Consider the following 15,314-nt stretch of genomic DNA (forward strand, 5'->3'; position numbering starts at 1 on the left):
TACTGGTTGTGATGATACTATACAATCACTATTTTGTAATGAGTCGGACATGCTGTACATTGAGAGGTTTGAATATATTTGATGTAGGAAGTACAGCAAGACGCATCTAAAGGTGACATGAATGTCATCACAGTGATAGATGTTGACCACCAACTTCCACTGATATGTTTCTTCAGTGGCGGAGCGTCCATACATTCAGGGAGCGGATGCCCCCCCCCCCCCCCTGACGGACTCAAATGGACTGCTGGCGCCCTTTTCAGCTCTTTACCACTTTTTACTTATTCGCGATTATTGACTTTTTTATTGCGCTCTAATCTACCTATTGACATTTGTCACATTTTGTTGGTGTAATTTGGCGATGACACCTATTTATTCTTCGTTTATCTGCAAATTAGCCAGGCCCGGAAAGGGTCATTTCCGGCGATCTAGGGAGTACCTTTACTCAAAAAATCTCTGTACGCTACGCGCCAACCTGTGGTGGCGCTCCGCTAGATAGTGTCGAAAGCGCCCCTAGAGACCATTTTCGCCCCTCCAGACCAATACCCTTAGCTCCGCCACTGTGTTTCTTGTACTCAATGTTTTACATGTGCATACTAAACAGCAGATCTGTCCAACTTCCACAACTTGAGATTTATTTACGATAATTGTCACTATTTGATCATTGTTGACTCTAACTGACTTCCAGTCAACAAAAAAACAATAGTGTTCTGACGCACTAATTTTGGTTCACCTATAGAAACCTAATCTGAGGTGAATTCAAGCTTTCCTTCTTGAGATATCATGTTTACATACTTTTGACATATGGACCGCAGCTGAATCCAAATTATATGTGACTTTCACATCGAATACAGATAAAAAAGAACTTTAGAAGCATCATCCCCTCTTGAGTTAATCATGTTTACAAGTTGTGTGGACTTTGCGTCTGCCAATCCATTATTACCTCTACTCAAAGCAATAGAGCACATCTACAAATCATATATGCATCAATATGTAACTATATGAAAGAAGTACAAGCTTCCCTCCAATTGAATTATTGTGTTTACAAAGTATAGGTGTCACCACCACACATACACATATGGGGCACATATACATAGCTATAACCACAACTGTCAGTTTCATGTGAACCATGTGGTTCGCCTTCCATCGTGAGATATCTTGCCAACAAAGTTTCCCTATTTGGCTACTATACTGACTATAGAAGTGTACTCAAAATGGTATTCCAGCAAACCTAATACAAGGATTGCGTATAAGGTTTCCTTGAGCTAACCTGTTTATCATTTTCCTTTTCTTCATTTGCACCCGAAATGATATTCAGATTTACCAGAATAGCCTTCTTGTATTCAACGTGCAATACCAATATACCAAGTATGAGACGTCACTTCTCAGTGTAACATATTTTCTTTCCACATACTGGTTTACATGTGAAACATAATATGCACACACCCTATAGCATGACTAGATAGGTAATGATTTCATAAAAAAAAAATGAAAGAAATAAATACTTTCTAGATAGATAGAAACAGTTTTTATTGAGCACAGTGACACTTTCAATACAGATATGGATTATTGCATTAATATTGCAGCCTTGCAGGCCCTAAACGAATTTTAATTTGCTGATTCGGCCTAGTGCTTATAGTACATACAGGTTACAACGTTAATGCTCATGTCGTTCTACTCTTCAGGGACTAGCCTAGGCCTAAGTTACTCTACCACGAACGTTAGACAATCGAACGCATTACTTTTTTTCCACACAAGCAAAACAAGCACAGACTTTACAACCCCATCAGCAGAAAAGAATGGATAGGGACTGAATACTTATTAATGGTACAGGAATACCTGGTCATTGCATGCTAAAAGTTCATGGTAACCAGGAATGAATCTCGGAATTTTATGAAAGAGGGGGCGTGGCTCTTGGCCCGTCGTCGAAGTTGATTCCCCGGTAGGGTTTCTATGGCATCCCCGCCCCCTCCTCCCCTAAAAAAAAAAAATAGGCGTCAATGTAATGGTGCATTCCGAAACAAAGAGAAAATTGATAGGTAAAATTAGATATTTAATAACGCCCAAACGCAAGGTTGTGCTAATGAGTACTTTTGAAGTTTGGTGTGATGTTGGCAAGAAAAGAAGGGGTGAGGGTTGTGCAAGGCAGCACATTGCACCGGTGAGGGTTGTATACCACTCTGCACCGGTGAGGGTTGTACACCACACTGCATCGGTGAGGCTTGTATACCACACTGCACCGGTGAGGGTTGTACACCACACTGCATCGGTGAGGCTTGTATACCACACTGCACCGGTGAGGGTTGTACACCGCACTGCACCAGTGAAGGTTGCACACCACACTTCACCAGTGAGGGTTGTACACCACACTGCACCGGCCAGGCTAGTTTACTACTCTGCACCGGTGAGGGTTGTACACCACACTGCACCGGTGAGGCTTGTACATCACACTGCACCGGTGAGGGTTGTACACCACGTTGCAACGGTGAGGGTTGTACAGCATTCTGCACCGATGAGGATGGTACACCACACTGCAACGGTTTGGGTCCATGCCTGGAATATACGACATCTATGATATGACAATGTTTCATTGCCGGTGTGTCTGAAATCATGCAACAATAAACAGATATGATCCACTTTATGGTTATTATATTACATATATGATGACGTCACAAAGCAGCAGAGATAAAGAATTGTTTGGAGGAGATTTATCGGAAAATGTTTTGTCTTATTTTTGATAACATTTTGCGAAACGTTTCTAAAACCCTTTCGTGTGTGTTTGTGTGTTATTGTTGTTGTTCAAGCGACTCAATATTTAATATTATTAACAGCTTTATCAGAAACTCAGAAAAGATTTGGTGAAATGATAAGAATGATTTTAGCAATGATTCAGAAAAGTTTCCCTGTTATCCTAGCAAGGAATTCAGCTTTAATACTTTCAAAATGTAGTAAACAACAATTTGATATGTGTAGCTTTACAACATAAAATAAATAAATTATGAATTAAATAATGGATTAAATAACTAAATAAGAAAAAAGAGACGTTTTCTTGGAGCTATTTATAGGCCTAATAAGATCTTGATAAACGTTGCATTACGACCTTTTTTCTTCATTTTTATCAAGTTTCTAACCAATATTATCATTACTGTATAGAGGAAACGATTTGGTGATATAAATTTACAGGTAATTCACTTTTGTCATTAAAACAATCTGATCCAAAATGAAATAAAAATTACAATAATGGAAGCGACACTGGTGTATAGACGGTTGCTTTATTCTATTATATTCCACTTACGTTTTCAGAGATAAAGATTCTTGTACGATTATATACATTGGAAACGTAATTCCCAGAAGGAAAAAAATATATTAGACTGCTGAATGGGGAACATAATTATTGTAAGCAATCCTATTGAAATTTCCATCCAATTCCTACATGGTGTTCTCGAGATATATATATGATAGTTGAAATTGTGACAGTTCGTACCACAAGTGAACTTAAAAGCAAACAATTTTAAATGCCATAGTTGCACACTCAAAATTATATATTTGTCTTTATATATTTGTTTTTATATTTTTTTCAAATATTTGATGTTCTTCACCTTGGACTGGGTATCAGGCTCTTGAACTATACCCTAGCCCCAACGAGATGTGAAGCTAACAATAAACCTATGACAGTAGCGCAATCATCATCCATACTGAGATGCATCCTGCAATTATGATATAGAAAATGGTCATTTTTTAACGTTTGAAGCAATGGTGGAGCTAGGGGTATTGGTCAGGGAGGGCTGGCGGCGAGAATGGTCTGTAGGGCGCTTTCGACACGGCGCGGAGCGTATATAATTTTTTTGAGTAAAGATACTCCTTAGATCGCCGGAAATGACCCATTCCGGGCCAAGTTGTTAATTTGCAGGTAAACGAAGAATAAATAGGTGTCATCGCCATTTGTCATCGCCATTTAATTAAAGACCGCCGTTAGAGCATTTTGTCAGAAAATTACACCAACAAAATGTGACAAAAGTCAATAGGTAGATGAGAGCGCAATAAAAAAGTCAATGATCGCGAATAAGTAAAAATTGGTAAAAAACTGAAAAGGGGGCCAGCAGTCAATTTGAGTCCGTCAAGGGGGGAGGGGCATCCGCCCCTGACTGTATGGACGCTCCGCCACTGGTTTGAAGGGATTATCAAACAAATTTGAGAGTGTGCTGTTATGACATCATACTTGTTTGCTTCAAAGTTCACTTCTGCCACAAAACGTGTCAACTTCATAATACGCACATGTTATCTCGAAAAACGGTACATATGTAAATTTCACCCAGGATATTTACTTAAGAGTCATATTCCTCTTCCTTCATTCAAATATAAGTTTTCCTCTGGATTTTACTTCTTATATACTATCCATCGTTGATGGGGGGAGGGGTGGGGGAGGGGGTGGAGGGGGGAGTCTTTACCGTCACTGACAAATCATTGTGAGCAGGTAATCCAACATCTGGATCAACGTGGTTTCCCGTGGGTGAACGTTATCAGGACACTCCTGTACAAGTGTCATGTCCCAAACATCTAGAAAAGAAATCCGCTCATCTTTACTAAATACATCTCTGAGGATCCTCTCGCCTTGAAGCGCCACCCAGTCACTAGAGACCAATAGAAATGCTCCGATCGAGTGCTCTCGAATATTCGCGCTTCTCACGATTATTCGAGTCTCGGGACGTCTCTCTAGTAAACGATCTATCGCACTTTTGACTGACAATAGCCGATCTCTGTAGAAGGTTTTGTCTGGGTACACCAAATGTGCCCACAGAGAAAGAATTATGTACACCCCTGGGCCCCCTTCTTGGTTATTATCTATTTCGTCGGCGATATAACCCAGTTCCCTGACTGACCCGGGCGTTCCCTTCCTCACAGGTGGGCCATGGAATTTAAAGAGCATAGTCGTATTTTGGCCGGTGCAATGTCTCATCCACTTGTTCCCATTATCGACGCAGTTAATTTTCTTTAGTATTATATACTCGTACATTTGTCTGGCCGTGGAATCACCGTAGAAATACATTGATTTGAAATTGAGACAAGACTGGACTTGTTCCGATTCGAAATGAGTGAGCCGACAGTCGAAAGGTTGCCAGATACCCTTGTGAAAGAAACCCCGAGTAGAAATTCCCGTTGGAACTGGTTGAAAATTACACAGAGGTAACTTAGAAGTCGTGAATGATGACGTAATGTTCGAGGCTTCCACTTGGAATGATGGCATTGGTAAGGTAGTAAATGGAACCTTTGTCCTGAAATGAAGAACGTTCGAAAAAGTCTTTTTGTATCATATTTTTTTACAATTTCATAGATACTCACATTCATACAGTATCCGTATAGCCATTACTCCACCCCCAACCCCAACCCCACCACCATACCCGACCCCTTTTTTGCTGTTGTAAAAGGGTACTTAAATGCGAAATTTTGCGACTTACAAAGGAAAAAAACTTACGTTGAAGAAAATATCTGTACGTATACCAGTAAACAAACCTACCATCTTTCCTTAATTTTGTCGAAAATGTTCAAGCTTCATGTAGAGGTCAAATTTTGTACATATACATTTCATTATTTAAACTACAAATATATTATAATCTACATCGTGCTAATAAGTAGGGGGGGGGTCAGGAGAGGTGCAATTAAAATTAGAGGTGCTATTAAAATATGACCAGATGCTAATCACGTGGTAGATTAGGAGTACATATGTTGAGTTAGAAGGTAAGAACGTTACTCTTAAAAACTTTTGTGAACTTTTGTATATAGCTGACTTTGTAATTCTAACTTCACCGGGTGTTTTTTTTATATCTTTATATAGGGGAGGAGGAGAGGTTGTCTTCGTTTGCAAGTCTGTAACATCTGCAACAATTTTTCAATGATGTATTAATGTATTTCAAATTCACCTTCAAATGTGAACAACAATTGGAACTTATTAAAGTGTGCCCTATATACGGCAAAGTAACTTGAGCGTTACTATATTGCAAACTTCTTAGCTTCAATGAAAACAACTTTCTGTATAACCGACAATCTGGCCACAGAATTGTGCTAGGAAGCATTTGAAGTTGTACCTCTCTTTAAAGAGCTTAAACTTCTTACTCTCTTTGACCTATATCATTATCAACTTGGGATTTTTTTTTATATAAATTTCACAAAGGTACACTCCCAGTAGCTTTCAATAATTTCTATTGTAGTAACATTCCTTTAACACTCGTTATAAACACTCTCTAAGTCAACCATATTCTAGAACTATCCGCAGTCAAACCCAAGTGTATACGAAGTACTGGTGTACATTTCTGGAACTCACTTGATCAAGATATCAAAAACTCAAATACTCTTAACTCATTTAAAAGAAAACTCAGTCATTACCTTTTAACTAATAGTACAAACCACCCACGCTGACTTGTTACATTGTCTCTTTGTATGGATTTGCTTTTACCTTTCTTCGCTTCCTCTTTATTTATTTTTTCTCTGTTTTTCCTTATCTCTTTACTCTCTCTGTACTTATATGTGATTTTTGAAATTCTCTTTTGTTTGTTAAGGGTCCAGACTCGAAAAGTCTCTACTTACTTCTGGTTCCTCCACTTCCATTGATTGTAGCATATTTTGTACTTTGTTATTGTTATTTCATCATAATGTGAGTAAATTACTCATTGACTCTGTTACTGTTTATATATATGGAAAGTGGAAAATAAACTTGAAACTTGAAGTTAAATAACCGGTAACCACAAAATAAGGTATACAGAAAGTGCTCCCCCCCCCCCAGCTCATCTATTGCTAAATACAGAATTTAATCGAAAGTAAGCTATTTAAAATGTTATGATAAATGAAAATCTATAAACATGGAAATTGGATGGTAAGTTTTCTTGGGGGGGGGGGGGGGGTTGGGGTCATCCGAACCCCAAGAACCCTCACCCCTAACCCACTTTGTGCAGTGTAGAGCCGAAGTATGATGACTGATAAAAATTCGACCTACCGTAGGAGAGCTTTGTATTCTTTTGGCGTGATTAACTTTTTTAACTTTTTGGTTGACTTTGATGCGTCGAAGTTGAAATGAGTCCAATCCCGACATGAGATATTGCTGTTTTCCGCTTTGTTGCAGAACCAAGGCCCATGAGTGTGATTAGCGCTGAGATTACAGAATGGAATCTATAATATAGAGAAATTAGTCCAAAACACAGACAAAATTGTAACATGAAAATAATTAATTTTTTTATGAAAATTTTGTGAAATTATTATAAACACACTGTGCAAGTGTTGGCAATGAATATATATATATATATATATATATTATGTTCTGCAATTATTTTTCATATACGAATAGAAGATAACTGTGGGGCACAACGAAGGATCTTGATCGCAAAATTGACACTTTTTCAATGGAGACTACTTCGTAATATTCTCAACATTAGATGGACCAATAACAATTGGTTATCAAACGATGAGCTCTACAATGAAACCAACCAAACACCTTGGTCATCCATAGTCGCACATAAAAGATTGAGGTGTTTTCGGTCATGTAGCAAGACTCCAGGAGGACGCTCCAGCAAAGGTTGCTATAAGAGAAGCACTGAGACATACTGCTAAACCAGTAGGAAGGCCCGTGACAACCTTGCTTGGAAAAATAAAGTCGCAATTTAAGGACGTTAACATTAACATAGCTCTACTTTCTACAAGAATTTAAGTAACCTTTTCTAGCGCCAAGGCGCTGCAACATATTTCTGCATCAAATATCAATTGTGGTGATGGAATCGTGTTCGAAATGCACAGGGTGTATAGCCTCTTCAGGTATAGTTAGACGATACATAGCAAGCCAATGAATATACGCAGTCGCTTTACCATGTTTACGCACAAGCGCGTTCATGAGATATTACACAAATAATGAATGGTTATGAGTCGCAATTTAAGGACATTAATATTAACAATTTCGAGGAAGCAATAAACCTTGCGCAAGATCGTGATACGTGGCGGAGGTTAGTCACTGCGCATGTCGGATAGACGAGACTCAACTACTACTACAATGGAAGATATTATGACATGTTGATGCCAAAAAGCCACTGGTTTATACGTGTCATATTATAATGATGGCTATACCTTGTGTATGGCTTTATATGCCTCAAAGTATTTGACTATCTAATTATATATTATTTGCTATACGTAATGATATAACATAGGTATTGTCTACATATGTCTCTATGTAGGCCTATCTATTTAAAGTATAGGTTTCGACTATAGTGATGCAGACATGCTAATGGACTGCTGCACTATTACGTGGATTGTAAAGTTTAGATGTTGTTGGGATTATATTTGAAAAAACAAGACCGCTCTACAGTGGCGGAGCGTCCATACAGTCAGGGATCGGATGCCCCCCCCCCCCCTGACGGACTCAAATGGACTGCTGGCGCCCTTTTCAGCTATTTACCACTTTTTATACTTATTGCGCTCTCATCTACCTATTGACATTTGTCACATTTTCTTGGCGATGACACCTATTTATTCTTCGTTTATCTGCAAATTAGCAAGGCCCGGAAAGGGTCATTTCCGGCGATCTAGGGAGTATCTTTACTCAAGAAATGTATGTACGCTCCGCGCCAACCTGTGGTGGCTCTCCGCTTAGATAAAGTCGAAAGCGCCCATACAGATCATTCTCGCCCCTCTGACCAATACCCCTAGCTCCGCCACTGCCGCTCTAAGTTAGCCTATATATAGGAAGTACCTATAGAGAGCTTATATGGGCCGCTTACTTAACCAGTCGGAGCCCCCATGCAACTGTCGCATCTGGATATGAAACAGCATAACGTGACTAAAACGTTAATACTATACCTGTCGTGGTTGGAGACCACATTGGACTTTTTCCACATAACTGGTGCCATTCTGGCGCTGTTTCTCAAATCTTCCAATGAACACGAAACTTTCCACAATACCTTCTTGTGTGATCCCCTTCAATGTGTCTATAACACAGCGAGGATGTACCAATTGTACGCTGACATTTACAATACCCTGCCATCGTAAAGTGAACGAAGCTAAATAAGTTCCGTTGTCGTAATCAATAAATGTATCGGGCCCAATCGCAGAGTAAGGCTTTTTGGAAAACAGTTTCATCCGTAAGAAGTCTCCCCCGAATGGCTGGATCGAACCATTTGCTGTTCTTGCTTCGATTCGTATTATAACTTGTTCAGATACACGGTATACCGTTCTTGGGTTCACTATTTCAACCAAGGATCTATTGAAAGTGCTGAAGGAGGTAACTTGGTTTCTGAAGACGGTGGTCTGCGGGTTTAACAAGGATAAAAATAGAGGAAACAATATGTTCTTGTTTATAATCAAATTTAATGATAGCAATCCGTAAACTTTTAACCCCACGAACCAGGATCTTCCATCAAGACTGACCCACGACCACTGACTGACCCATGGATTGACCCACGACCCACCAAACACCTGTATTCAATGATGCCAAGTAAAATGTATTTATACTCGCCTGCTTCGTAACATTATGAAGTGTGAGGGTGTTGTGTTCAAGTGGTTAATGCAGTGGACTTGGGATCTAAGGATTACAGGTTCGAGCCCTGACCAGATCATTACGTTGTGTCCTTGGGCAAGGCGCTTTATCTCCATTGCCTCTCTTCACCCAGGTGTACAAATGGGGACTTGCGAGGTAACTTGTAAATATAGTTGTTTGCGCCGGTTTGTGGCTGCACCCTATGAGAAGTCCCCCGGGGAACACGTGGTTGTGGTGCACTGTGGTGCCCCAGGAGAGATTGATTGAATTGTGCACACTTTGGTGTGTAGGTGTGACAAGTTACCAATGACCAGGGTTAAGTTGTAAAATCGTGTGAGAAGGCCTTGGCCCTGAACAAGACTGTAAACCTAAAAATTAAAATTAAAAATGAATTACTCATACACCAACTAAAATACAGTATACCTGTAGTATTTCTATCTAATCATGCATTTGCATTCCAGAACCACGTGAGAAGCGCTGGCTGACTAAATACCGCCATTGTGCTGATTGACTTCGAACCATCAACATCATTGACTGGTTTACGCTATTGTGTGTGTCTGCTGACCGTGGACGATTTTGTTCACAGCAGATAATAGCTCTTTTGTCTCGGAGTTGCTGCATGGCTATATTGGCAGTGCTCTAATTTTCATAACGGTGATAGCCAACGATATAGGTTAGGCATAATTGCCTGCACGGTAGACCTGTATTTATACTCTACTGAGTAAATTTAGTATCAATTTAGTATCAATGGAGTGTTAGCTCAGTGGTTAACGCCGGTGCCTTTCAATCATAAGGTCCCGCCCGGTTCGAGTCACTCCCAGATTTATGTATGTCGTCCAGTTTACAGAGTTGTTGACAGTTAACAATTCATAATCATGGACGTTAAATATGAACGTACGAGACTGACTTCGGTCAGCTTGCGGCTTTGATAAGCCAATGAGGCTTCTTCGCGAGTTCCTGCTTGCAGGAGGATCTAATATACATACTTACAATAGTATTTGGGTGCTCAAAGGATTAATCGTCGTTTTGTGAGCTAAAGTAATTAAAATCTCCAAGATTAACTAGGTTAACTAGGTATGTACAATATATGTGGATAGTGAAGTGGTCATTGTATTAATGAGAAATTTATTGACATTTTCTTTCAATTAACTCATCTCATGCATTTGAAATGAAGGGGCCACATGGTTAGAATAAAAAAGGCCCTGAAACTTATATGTAGGAGCTTATAGTGTTTGCTTTATAAAAAATATATAGAACAGTTTGAATTTTTAAGAAAGTTATGGTATATTTAAACATATCTTCTGCCCTTGCAATACATATATTCTACTAAGTTACCGGTTAATGTATTTAATTAACAGTCAATAATATGTCAGTATCAACAATGGTAGGGATGAAAATACTGTTCAAAATTGGCTGTTTTCTTGCATAAGAGTTATACAAGGCAGATACTTGCAAATGCTATATCATAAGCACTATTTAGGATGTACTCTCAGTGCCAAACCCGTCATGCTTAAAAAAGTAATTATATTTGAAAAGTATTTATGATATACTTCATGTACATGCCATATTCAGCAAAACAATTGAAGAATTTCATCTGGAATCGGGACCATTTGCCTGATTTGTGTATGGTTTAATATTAGTGAACACATAATATGCAGTCATGTCAATTTGGAGTATTATGATGTAGTTTGTCTCTAGGAATGGCATGATGTATGCCTGACTTTCTATAATCTCCGGTTACTTAACAGGTTTTACACTTTGAGCTTAAATAGAAAGACATAACCTCCAGTATATTGGAAGTTTGATTTTCCTGCTCTCAGTTGGATTTTGCAAGATATGAATAAGACAAAGAGAAATGAAAAAGAAACTTCAAACAACTGATGACGTTAACCTATCACCATCGAATAAAGACCACCATTGAAGGGAAAATAACTGTAACAGAAGTTAAGAATATACTCTTACCCAGTTTTGCTGGAAACAAGTGAGGTAATTTGCTGTATACCTTTCTCTTATAAACCTTAATATGGGTATGTTTATAAATTGGAGGTCATAGGTCATCTGAGGGATTTAGAGCTATCTTTTGAAAACGGTATAACTTATGCTTCTTTTTCATATACTGCTTGGGTGTTGATTAAGCTCTGGGACAATGGGTCAAACGAAAAATCTTTAAATTGCAATAACGCTGCAACCTCAAGTCGGATATGTAGCCAAACTTGGTATACAGTTGTTACTTAATATCTGGTACATGATGGCCTAAATTTTGTGAGACCAAGTGGGCCCCCTAAAATTGCGGGCCCATATTTGGGACGGGTGGGTGATTTCCACCTTAAATACATTTTGGGACTCATTCTTTGTGACAAAAATTGTGGAGACCAATATTTTGGGGACCAATTTGGCCCTCATATTTTGGGCTTCAATGGGGGGGGGGGGGAGACTTATTTATGACCCAGTTTGTTTGGGCCACATATTTTTGGGATCATTCAGACACAACATTTTATCTAGCCCAAGTTTTTGGGGAGTGACCAAATTTTAAAATTGCAATAACTCCACAACCCCTTAATCGGATTGTATCCAAATTTGGAATACAGTTGTTGTTTAACTTGATAAGCAGGGTAGGAATAAAGCAAAACATTTTTTTCATGGGGATAAAACGAAAGAAGTTGCAATTATCAAATTTCATGTTCAAAAGGAATGTTGTTGTATTAATTTAGTATTAGATACTCTGTCATTGCAGTTTTATGTATATGCAATGCTGGAATGTACATGTGTGCAACAGAAGTACCGCTTGTTGTCAGGGTTTCAGTTATTATACCTAAGTTTTTTTAAATTTTTCGTACTTCATGTTTTACGTACTTTCATGTTTTAGGTCTTACCACAGGGTAGTCCAAAACACATTGTTTGCCACACCCTTTAAACAAAGGAAAGAAAACAATTTGTCATTGCATAATAAATGTGTGGTTCACAGTATGACGTCACTGATACCATAATTTGTGAAGAGAGTGCGATTATAGTTCTTTTGAATTGATTGGCTTTATAAATATATGATTAATGAAGTATTAAGCAAATCCATTAATAATACTTTCCTGTTTCATGTTAACTCCAATCTAGTTAATACTCTATGCAGGTCAGGTGTCTTCGGTAATATTTGTGATGTGACCAATTCAGTTGATATGAGTTTTGGATCATTATTATTTTGCAAATAATTTGAAATTTGGCGATATCAGATATCAAGTGCATGCAGTATAGGCTTTTTATTTCTGTTCTCACTTGGAGGGGTGTAAGCTTGGGACTTGGTATTTTACTTCATACATGGTTTACAGTGCAAGAAAAGCTCTCTTGAAGAGAACGTTCTCTCGACCTGTCAAACATTTCGTATACATGTAGCTGGAATTGTGATTGGTGGATCTCAGTATTCATAGCAACAACTTAGCAGGCCATTTTAGCAGTATTCTGGCATATTCTGGGATGACAGTATACAGAGATTAAAAGACGCTATAAAGTGTATATATCTACTTCGGATCCCTATAGATTTTATTTATCTGCAGTATGTCCTTCATTCCCTTCTAATACAGTTCAATAATTTGTCCATTGGGGTTAAAATATACGTAAGTCATGGAAGTCATGAAATTAATAAATAAATAATAAAAAATAATAAATAAATAAATAAATCGCAAATCGCAAGAGACTCGTAGTTTGCGGTGCGTCAGTAATAAAAACAAATATCAAACTGAAAATAAGACAGTAAAAAAATTCATTTGATTTTTTCTTAATGAAAAAAAAAGGATAAACGAGATTATTGCGTATCATAATTTTCAGAGTAAATAAATTGCCAATTCTTATAGGGATGGATTCTGGGAGATCAAAGTGCCTGCATGTCAATTGATGTTGACATATTGAAACTCAAAGCATATATAGGAAGTTAAGTTAATCTAACCCCTCCCCGACCCACACACACGCACCTCCACGTATAGGTGTACATTTTCCTATTTTCATGTATTATGACAAGTTTATAACAGAATTTTTTAGTGTAATCAATTCCTACAGTACTTAACAGCAATATTGTCGGCGTGACTTACCGTTAGCCAGTTTCGAGAGTTTACCGGCACGTGAGAACCGTATTTAAACTTCAATTCGTTTCCATAAACTACCAGCCTATCGGGAGAGAAGCGGAAGATCAAAGAACTAATCACTAAAGCCGAAACTGTGAGTACGAAAGTAAACCAACGGTAAAATGTCATATTGACCGTTTACTATAGTACAGTACCTCTACTGAATAACATCGTTACCGGTGCACCGCAACAATAATATACGTATATTTATATGTGTATACAACCAACAAACGCGTTGAACGGTATACGGTCCACCTTTTGTATCCAATGTAAAAGCTGTAAACGAATAAGAAAGATCCAATGTTTACAGAATGTCTATACATTGACGTACGTATAAAGCATATATATATATACGTACAACATAAATCATATATACACTTACATATAACATATCACCGTACCGGACTTATTGACGTGGTATATCACAAGTGACAATAAAATAATTAATGGAAACATTTGGTTTTTGCTGTAATCTATACAAACGAGATATATATAGGCATATTCATAATTTAATTTATTACCAGCATAGAAGTGACTATATATATATATTTATATATATATATATATATATATATATATATATATATATATATATATATATATATATATATATATATATATATATATATATATATATATATATATAACAAGGAAGGATCAGGACTGCAAGAAGAGTGCTCTATGCTCTAAAAGCAGAGACTAAACATATAAGTAAATACCTTGGTAAGTACAGCTGTTACTCGGAGTTTCACGCCCTTAGGGTGGCGATCGTCGGACGTATTTGTTCAGTTGTCTGACGATCGCCACCGTAAGGGCGTGAAACTCCGAGTAACAGCTGTACTTATACCAAGGCATTTACTTATATATATATATATATATATATATATATATATATATATATATATATATATATATATATATATATATATATATATATGTATATATATATGTATATATATATATGTATATATATGTGTGTATATTCGATTAACTACAATATCTTATCTCCCTATAAATTCATTACATTATGTATTGAATCAGTACACATTGCTCAAAATTCCTACGTGGTGATATGAAATTTGGGTGGCTTGACTGGGTCAAGAAGTTCATTGCTTCAACTTTTACCCTGCATGATATGGCTCTATAATTGAGGTAAATGATTAATGGATAACTTATCTGCCTATTGCACAAATCTGCTGATTATTTTTGTTTGAAGATTGTGAGATAAAACTATGTAATCATGTTGCTTGTTCTTCAATATATTCCCTCTGTTTGCACTCCACACACATACAAACATATGATTATAGTTACACAGCCGTTCATATATAGGCCTTTTTCCATAAGTATGTTTACGCACATTAAATATTGTTTCCAGGTGTTAATCAAAAACTTGACGTGTACTGTTTTTTAACTTCTTCTTTTCACACTGCAATATAATTACTGTCTAGTTAAATTTTACAAACCAAATAATATTGCATAATTTGAATAATATTTAACTCATAGGTCATTATAGGCTATATTTATAGACTAAACAATACACCTTCGACCAAATGAATGCAAGCATTTTACAAACTGAATAGGATATTCCGGTGTCTGAAGTTGACTTCCCTGCATGGTAAAGTGTTGAAAATATAATTCCGCAACTTTAAAGGTTGACATCCAGACTCACAGCATTTTGTACGACAAAGGCAACGACT

The 15,314-nt window shown here is 37.5% G+C and overlaps 1 protein-coding gene across 1 annotated transcript; it reads right to left on the bottom strand.

Moving 5' to 3' along the window:
• Positions 1–1,502: 1,502 nt before the first annotated feature.
• Positions 1,503–13,897, bottom strand: LOC139984191 (NXPE family member 3-like). The gene is made up of 4 exons (XM_071997980.1): positions 13,585–13,897; positions 8,833–9,279; positions 6,986–7,158; positions 1,503–5,270 (listed from the first exon to the last, which is right to left on the bottom strand). The coding sequence occupies exons 1-4, from the start codon at positions 13,744–13,746 to the stop codon at positions 4,448–4,450; spliced, it is 1,605 nt and encodes a 534-aa protein (XP_071854081.1). The 5' UTR covers positions 13,747–13,897; the 3' UTR covers positions 1,503–4,447.
• Positions 13,898–15,314: the final 1,417 nt, after the last annotated feature.

The sequence above is a fragment of the Apostichopus japonicus genome, chromosome 17, assembly GCF_037975245.1.
Source record: "Apostichopus japonicus isolate 1M-3 chromosome 17, ASM3797524v1, whole genome shotgun sequence".
Classification (NCBI taxonomy): Eukaryota; Metazoa; Echinodermata; class Holothuroidea; order Aspidochirotida; family Stichopodidae; genus Apostichopus; species Apostichopus japonicus.